Consider the following 9,374-nt stretch of genomic DNA (forward strand, 5'->3'; position numbering starts at 1 on the left):
TTGTGTGTGCTTGAAATTTTCCATAATAAAGTTTTAAAAAATATTAAAAAGAAAAAAAGGACTTCAAATTTAATTGTCCTGACTCAAGCAGTAGCTGAATCTTCTCAGGAGGTATCTTTAGGAAACCTTCAGAACTACTTGCTAGTTTGTTTTCCATCAGAGTTTGAAGTGGTCCCCCCTCCCCTTACAGTATAAATAAGGGCCTACCAGAGATCTCTTAAACATTTCTACCAGGGACGTCTCACAGTAACTGATTTAGAATTAAAGTTAACCTCAGATAGTTCTACTAATTTGGGGGTGTCAGTTATTTATCTTTTTTAAGGTTACTTCAGAAAATATACTGAAGAGCAAATAAGATGCCTTTTTGCTTTATTCATACAATTAAATATCACCAATTAACTTCTATATTGTGGAGAACTGGGGACTTTTAAATATTGCATTTAGCAGGGTACAGGAACCCAATTTGAAAAGGCCCCAAATTTCCAGTTAAGTGATAACTAAAAAGAAAAGGACATGATAAATAACCAAAGTCAAAGGGCTGAGTTTGGGGAGTATAGTGATTTTTTTTTTTACTCTCCTCACACAATCTGCTTTCACATGTACGGCAGGAGTTAAGTCTTTGATTAACTTTTATAAATTATTATAGCAAAAAAAGCACATGTCTGACAATTCACATACACACATAGATTACCATATGAGAGTGTTCTTTACAGGTTTAGATCAACACAAGCTGCAGAATCATTATTTAGACTTTTTGCTTCCTTTCAGCCTGTTCAACAGAATTATGAAAGGTCAAAATAATACTCTAAAAGGTCTTCACTTCCATACTCATCCTTCCTTCCTCATCCTGCTCATGGTTCCTGGAAGGAGTGCTCTAGGTATTATGAATCATTGCGTTTTCTCACTTCTAGTCTCAAACCATGTGTTATATCTGCCTGCAGACCACTTCTCAGGCTGAATAAAACCCATATGTGCGTTCTGTGTCTAACCTGAATCAGTAAATAATAAGGCATCTTGCATTATCTGGGGCCTTCAATAAAAACTAGCTGATTTAAATCTATGAGTAAACAAAAATAGTAGGGTTTACGTAAAAGGTGATTAAAATTCAATTCTTAACAGTGACTTTTTGGACAAGACCTGGCTGCTTAATCTGATTTAAAGAATGACAACAAGAAAATCCCTAGACGGTTCTCAGAAATACAAGACACTGGACTGCCTGGGTTGACTAAATATTCAAGTGGTCAAAACCTCCAAGTGTCACAGGATAATAATACAAGACAATCTCTGAGTCCTGAGCCATATTATCTTGTTCCCAAGACTCAAATTTCCAAGAGTGCTTTGTTTCGGTTTGAAATTTAAAATATCCTCTAGATCAAGGTCTAGATTTCTCTTTCCCTGTCAGTGGTTACGTACTATTAACAGCTGTTTCAAAAGTGCCCTAAATAGGTCACCATACAGGTGCCCCACCGCTGCAAACCAACTGGATATAAGGAGAAATCCCAATTTATCGCCCCCTCACGTTTTCTTTTTAACTCAAATGTACTACTCACAATAGTGCTTGTTTACATAGGCATTCCGTTAAAATTCTCCGCGTATTCGTTCTCTTTACACCCATTTCTTTGAAAAATACACGCTGTTATATACACTGAGTCCATCTGGAATTAAAATCAACTCCTCTGCTTGGCATTTCATTTAACCCCAGATAGGAATTAAACCCTGTCGGCCGGTCACGTAGATGACGACGTGGGCCTGATTCCTGATTCGGTCTGTTCTCCCGTCTCCATCACCCCTGGACCCCGGCCCCCAGTGGTTTTCAGTCTTACGTAGATGTTAAGGTGGTGGTGCCCCTCACGCCGCCAGGAAGCCCTTGCCTACGTTTAATGTTTAAACGTTCTGATCCCCGGAGGGAAAACTTTTTTTTTTTTTTTTAAAGGTTGTCTGTCGGACAAACAGGTATGGGGCAGAGTGAGCCTAAACTAAACGCGATTCCTCAGGAGCCCTAGGGTGGACAAAACCTGCACGTCCTGGCGCGGCGGGAGACCCCCGCGTCTGCGGAAGGGCGGGAGCTCGCAGAAGCCAGGAGGGAGATTCAAAAAGCGGACGGACTAAGGGAGAAAGAAACGCAGGGGGCCGCAAGGGCACCGCCTACCTCGGCGATCAGCCCCGGTGCTCCGGGAGCCCGAAGGCCGCGGCGGGAGGAAGACACAGCCAGAGGGCGGTGCCGGCCCGACGGGCACAGAGCCGCCGCGCATGCCCGGAGCCGCGCTCGCCTCACGCCCGCCGCGTAGTCCCCTCAGGACTCCCTCCGGGTCGCTGCGTAAGGCGGCCGCTTGCTGCTCCTTTTAAGGCTCGCGAGGGGCCGCGCTACATCCATCTGATGGGGAAAAAGTCGGTAACACCGGGCCGAGGGAGCTGGGCCAAGCTTCCCCCTCCCTGTGGGCAGGACGGAAGGAAGAGGTCAGCCACCTGCCCTCTCAAGTCCCATTCAGACATTGAGCAAAGAGGCGGACCCGACAGTGCTTCCCCTTTAAGAGGGGGCGGGGCGCAGCCTACCGTTTGGCCGCCCTCCGCACCCTCCCCCCGGGCCAAGAGTTGACAGACCAATCGCCCGGGTGGCGGAGGGAAGGCGGGAGAATGCGAACCCTTCGGCTGGGCGGTAGGGGCGGGCCCCCGGCCTTATTAGGAGGGAGTCCTGCGCAGGCGCAGAGGCGGCCGCAGCCGGAGGGGCGGGGGCGGTCCAGTGAGAGACTCTCCGACAGGCACGGAGGGTGATTGGGAGGAAAGGGGCCAGCGAGAGGCTTGTCATGGGGATCCGAGCTACGAGACGGCATTGGTAGCATCTGGTGACTCCGAGGGGGACAGGAAGTGTCAACGCCCGGGACCCCGGCGCCAGCTCCGCTGGGGGGATCCCCGCTGCTCTAGTCCTGGGGAGGGAGGGGGGAAAAGGAGGGAGCCCCGATCTCGCCCCGCCCCTGGGCTTGTTACCGCGGGGGCGGGGAGTGAGGGCTTCTTTTGCGGGGAGTAGAGATCGGGGGACTCGGCTGTGCCCTCTCGAGCGGCTGCCGGTGTCCCCGCGGCGCCGGGCTGCCGAGCAGAGGAGCCGCGGCGGCCGTGGCTGTTGCATGTGTGGCTGCTGGATGCGGAGGCGGCGGCGGCGGCGGCGGCGAGGAGCAGCAGCGGCGGCAGGATGTTAGGGCAGCAGCAACAGCAACTCTACTCGTCGGCCGCGCTCCTGACCGGGGAGCGGAGCCGGCTCCTCACCTGCTATGTGCAGGACTACCTCGAGTGCGTGGAGTCGCTGCCCCACGACATGCAGAGGAACGTGTCCGTGCTGCGAGAGCTGGACAACAAATATCAAGGTAGGGGCCGCGGGGCTGCCGGTAAGGTCCTCCCCCACTCGGGTCTGCTGGCCGCCGGGCACGGTCGCTCGGAGCCTGCCCGGGGAAGTGCCACTTTCCTTTTCTCCTGTGACAGTCTCCCCGACTGCACAGAGGGGGTCTGGTGTGTGGGACGGGGGAACGGGACTGGAGACCGGGTTCGGGGCCCTCCCTTCCCCCGCTGCGGTCGGCGAGGACTTCTCGGGGGTCTCAAGGGTGGGGGTGGTGGCCGCTCGTCAGCCCCCGCTGCAGACCCAGCGGCTGCAGCTGGTGTGGAGACGAATCAGCCATTTTAAGCAGCAAGCATTTGTTCCGGCCCTCGCCTGCCCGGTGCCGCAGACCCTCCTGCCTCGGCCGGGGAGTGTGCAGCCGGGCGGGGGCTGTGGGGAGTGAGCGGCCGGCCGCGGCCGGACTCCCGCTGGCCTCCGGGGCCTGGCTTTCCCCACCCCCCCCCCCGGGCCCCCACCCCCTGAGAGCAGATGCATTGGAACGTGCAGGGGGGAGGGGGCGCGAGAGGGCTGCGAAGGCGGCCTCCGGGGAGGTCCCTCCCTCAGCTCTCCGGCTCCCGGCTTGGGAATAGAGGAGGCTTTCCCGCTCCCGCCCCAGGGAAAGTTCCGGGCCACAGCCTTTCCCAGCTCTTTTCAGCCAAATGGTTAAAAGGCTAGGGGTCCCCGCGGGGGAAGGGAGAGGGGTGTGTGTGGCGGGGTGGACCCCCCCGCCCGAGCTGGGGGCGGGGCCTGCGGTCGTGACGTAGGACATGGGCGGTGCGCGGACGCGCGCACTCCCGCCCGTCTGGAAAATGGCTGGTTGCAGGAAGAATTGGGCGACACTGGCTGTTCGGGAGGGGACCGTGCGGGACATTAGCTCGTCCTGAGCGGAGTCAGTGTTGGGATTTGGGACATGTTTGTTTGATTTTTCGACTTTTTCCCAATCACTCAATCACGACAAAGACACAGTCAGCTACTGTGATCGTCGCTGGCCCTTGCACCGCGTAGGTTCCGGGCGTTGCGTCACTTCCGGGCCCCTGGAGGATGTGGGTTAGTTGACTGGGCAACCGCCTGGCGTCTCTTAACCCCTGGGTCCCTCCTCCGCCAAGTTTAAGTGCGGAGGCAAAAGCCACCCTTTGTGGTCAGACCCAAGGAGCTAGGGTTGATTCCCTGGAATCAGCCTTTCTTACAGAGAGTATATTATTTACTGTTTACCATTGGTGGCCCTTTCGCCTGTAACTACAAGGGGAGGAGTTTAAATGGGGAGCCGTTTGGTTTAATAACCCTGAATCAAGGAACAGACCTTGGACATAATGTGGAATCAGCCATACGGACTTTAAAAAGATAACTTCTTGGACCCATTCTCTGTTTTTCGACACGTCGCTAGTTTTATGATTTAGTGTCTAAGGAACGCATTTCTGGGGTGGTATTTTCGGGCCTGTAGCCTGATAGAACATTTAAGTGTCTCTGTGTTTTTTCACCTATAATTTATTTCTGCCTTTTGAACCCATATGACTGACAGGACTGATCTCTGTTGGGGGGAAGCGAATTAATACGATTACTTACTGTGTGTCAGTTGCTGCACCACGTCCAGAACATTATCTCATTTAATCTTCACAATGCAGTAAAAATTCATTTTGCAGACAAATTAAATTTACAAGGAGTTTAAGTAACTTGTCCAATTAAGTGGGGAATGTTTGACTCCACAGCCTGGCTGCTGCAGGTGCACATGCTCGTTTTTAAATTATTTAAATCTTTTTTGTTTGTTTGTTTTTTTAAATAAAAGCTCTCCAAAGGTATTTTCTATAGACATGGAGCACATACCTGAATTGTAACCTAAAAATGTTATATGTTGTACATGTGTGCTTAAGAATTGTATGTTGAACATTTTTAGTTTTTCAAATAATCATAACTCTGAAGTTTGTAAAGCTTGCAGGCTTTTACATTTCTTTAAAGACATGTTTGCCTTCACGAAAGTTAAGCTATTTTTTTTTCATTTGAATTGGGGAGGGGCAATTTGTTCCAGGGAAATCTGCCATCTTGACCATCTAGAGTTGACAGAAGTAGCTTTGGTAACATGAGAAACAGTATTAGGCCTTGAAAGATCGAGAGATTTAAAAAAATTTTAGCCCCATTAAAATTGTAGTTCTTTTGAAGAGTAATACCAAAACAGTGATCTAGTTTTTACTCTGCACATGCTTACTAAGCTCAACTTTCAGTTTTCTATTAGCTTTATATACTTGTGTGTTCTTGGTTTTTCATGTTTTTTGTTTCTTTGCTAGTTCTTAAGTATTTCCTGTTTTTAGATTTAATACCTACAGCAAAATTCGATGATATATATTATATAGGTAGTCAAAGAAATTTCTCTCCTACCTATTTGAGACACTTTCAGAAGTTACTGAAGAACCTCAAAAGTAGCCTTAAAAACATAGAGAAATGAAGAAAACAATTTCACAACTGAATGAAGTATTTATTATGGGGTATGGTTATTAGAGAACCTCAATTTTTGTTCCAATATTCTCGTTCCAGTATTTCTCGTTCATAGTTCAAAGGTAAATAACCTTTGAACTAAAATTTCGTACTTAATTTTAAGTGCCTTCCATGCAGCTGAGTAGAAAGTGCTTAAAGGGCAGAGCCAGACTGACAGATAATGGCAGAGTTCAAAGTCTGGGGTTGATACTTGTTGAGCTTAATTTTCTTCACATATACAAGTGGTGGCTTCCTCCTGGGATTGCTGTGGGGATTACTGAGAAAGTCACATGGAAGAGGTTCAGTAAGTGTTATTTCACCAGGTAATTAAGGTGTCTTAAAGATGTGAATTTTTACTTCATGTATAATATCAATGTGCTGCTATGAAATAATATATTTAGGTTCTAATTCCTGATTATTCGATACAGAATGTTTGGAATAAGTTTTGCTTTTATTTTTTAAACCTCACATTTTGTGTGTTTGAGGGGAAAATATATAATTTCCTTATTTTTCCTGGAGGAAAATTGGGTTCTTAAGAAATCCACTTACATACCTAGCTGGGCAAATGGGCTAGATGTGAACGTTGTTTAAAGATATGCTCTGCAGGTATGAGTACCCTCAAATGTGTGAGAGCACATTGTCGTGAATCCCGGGTTAAATAGTTGTCCGTCAAGTGTGAGTACCTACACTCTCCAGGGCGGCGCGAATTCACAAGTTGTGCTGAATACTTGCTCTATGTTACCTTACTCACAGACGCTCCCAGTGTATGTATTTGGTCGTCTAACATTTCTGTTGTCTTTAGAGCAGTGATATTAGAAGATAGAACAGTGATATATGGCATTGGGTGTGATAAATTCCAGTTAATTTTTGTTTCTCCACCTTTACTAAGACAGAACTCTTTCAGGTAGCATTGTATCTCATAAGGATGAGAAATAGATTTGAATAAGACATCTATGTAAATTTTGGTGACATCTGGAACTATATTTTCAGATATTTGTATACCTTCTAATGACTCGGCCATTTTTAATTGATGTAAGTGGGTCCTCGTGCTATGCAATATCTAAATCAGCAGTTCAAAAAGCTGAGAACCAACGGCTGAGTTATCTACAAAAGCACAGTGATCCAGTGCTGACTTTACTATAATTTTGTTAGTAGCTTAGTCAGTTGATGCCAGAACCTGAACCTAAACCTGCTCCGGAAATAGTTTGATTTTCAGACTCTCCCATGTGATGAAATACAAGAGCCATTCAGGCTAATATGATGGGAAACTAAGAGTTACTTGTGTCTGCTTTGCTTAAGAATGTCCAGGGGATGATATGAAAGTCAAGGTATAGCGTCTCTCTGGAGTTCTGTAGCAAGTCATCGATTGAACCGTAAATCCTGTAAACACAGTTAGACAGTAATCTAGCCTAGTCCTGGAAGCTTTTTAAGTTTTACGGCTGGAGTCCAGCATGGAAATTTTATATAGGGTAGTTTTGAGGTTTACCTGAAGTATAGGTGATATGGCACTGGGTGAGCTCTAGAGTGGCACAGAGTGTTCCTGCCCAAGTAAAGACTTTTGATTAATAATTAGCCACGCATCTCTTATCCTTTCTAATATAGACGAATGAGTATTAAGAGAGTTTTGTGTTCATTCTTTTTATTAGTTTATCTCTAAATGTACTTTCATGTTGGATAATATGTGGTCTTTCTAAGGGAAATGAAATGTTTTTCATGTATTCATTCTATGGAGGAGTGTGGTTTTATGGTTTGAGTTCATTCTAACTGTACCAATTCTGTGAAAAATAACTAACTTGAAAAATGTTATATGTGCTACCATATATTTTCTTTTCCTTTTTTAGAAACATTAAAGGAAATTGATGATGTCTATGAAAAATATAAGAAAGAAGATGATTCAAACCAGAAAAAACGCCTCCAGCAGCATCTCCAGAGAGCATTAATCAATAGTCAAGAATTGGGAGATGAAAAAATTCAGATTGTCACACAGATGCTCGAATTGGTGGAAAATCGGGCAAGGCAAATGGAGCTACATTCACAGTGTTTTCAAGATCCTGCTGAAAGTGAGCGAGCCTCAGATAAAGCAAAGATGGATTCCAGCCAACCAGAACGATCTTCGAGAAGACCCCGCCGACAGCGAACCAGTGAAAGCCGTGATCTGTGTCACATGACGAATGGGATTGAAGACTGTGATGATCAGCCACCTAAAGAAAAGAAATCCAAGTCAGCCAAGAAAAAGAAACGTTCCAAGGCCAAGCAGGAAAGGGAAGCTTCACCTGTTGAGTTTGCAATAGATCCCAATGAACCTACATATTGTTTATGTAACCAAGTGTCTTATGGGGAAATGATCGGATGTGACAATGAACAGTGTCCAATTGAATGGTTTCACTTTTCATGTGTTTCACTTACCTATAAACCAAAGGGGAAATGGTATTGCCCAAAGTGCAGGGGAGATAATGAGAAAACGATGGACAAAAGTACTGAAAAGACAAAGAAGGAGAGAAGATCAAGGTAGTAAAGGCCATCTGCATTTTAAAGGGTTATTTGTCTTTTATATAATTCTTTCAGAATTTACTTTCAGAAAATGTTTTAGGGTAAATGCATAAGACTATGCAATAATTTTTAATCATTAGTATTAATGGTGTATTAAAAGTTGTTGTACTTTGTCTGTGACCTTAATTTTCTGCACTGAATTACCAAATATTTTAAACCAGGTAGTCTTCAGATCACCTGATGAAAGGAGCAGGGAGTAGGGAAGGGTGGTGTGAACATGATAAAAACTTCACAAACCATGCCTAGTTCCTTTTCACTGAAAATGCAATGCTAATTTTGGGGTAAACACCAAAGTTTTGCTAGCATTTTAGTCTATGTGCTTAAAAAAATTTAGATATAGTTGGAGTTCTCTGTAAGCATTCAGATTATCTTGGGTAATTTAAAATATGAACACTATACCATTCAGAGCTTCTCTCTTCCTGGCCCCATTTATACATACACTTGGTCATCTCTAGTCTTCCAAGAATTTAAGGAACTAGAGATAAGAATAATTTGGGATTCCATGTGGAATAATGTGCTCTTATTAGAGTATTTGCTGCTCTATTTTCCATAGTAGCATTTTGATACACTGTCGGTAGCCCATTTATAAATACCTTGCTGCTGCTTCATAGCTGCATTCAGTCTAGTGCTTAATAAGGGAGTTGTTTTGTTTTAATTGGGGCAAGTAGGAACAGTTAGGATACCAAGAATGCTGCCGTTGGCTTATATTGGCAAAATTTGGGTTATGCAGTAGCATGGTTCAAGGCTGAGCAATTTTAAAAAGACATTTAATAATATTTTTCATGTTGACCCACGGCTGGGATGCCTAGCCACAGGCCTATCAGCGGGAAAAGGGCATATACTAGTCTTTAAATATTGCCTCTATGTCAGACAGTAGTTTAAATAGTTTTGCTAGTGGCTATAGGTCATTTCTGTCCCAATCAGAAATTCTATATTATTTTAAGTAATAGTGTATTTACTTTCTTAACTTTCTGGTATTGGTGCTGTTTGG

General features: G+C 45.4%; 1 protein-coding gene across 1 annotated transcript; it reads left to right on the forward strand.

Moving 5' to 3' along the window:
* Positions 1–2,731: 2,731 nt before the first annotated feature.
* Positions 2,732–8,496, forward strand: ING2 (inhibitor of growth family member 2). Its single transcript, XM_061177311.1, has 2 exons — positions 2,732–3,359; positions 7,675–8,496. Exons 1-2 carry the CDS (start codon positions 3,188–3,190, stop codon positions 8,343–8,345), a joined length of 843 nt encoding a protein of 280 aa, XP_061033294.1. The 5' UTR covers positions 2,732–3,187; the 3' UTR covers positions 8,346–8,496.
* The last annotated feature ends 878 nt before the right edge of the window (positions 8,497–9,374 follow it).

This window comes from Eubalaena glacialis, chromosome 20 (assembly GCF_028564815.1).
Source record: "Eubalaena glacialis isolate mEubGla1 chromosome 20, mEubGla1.1.hap2.+ XY, whole genome shotgun sequence".
NCBI classification, from domain to species: Eukaryota; Metazoa; Chordata; class Mammalia; order Artiodactyla; family Balaenidae; genus Eubalaena; species Eubalaena glacialis.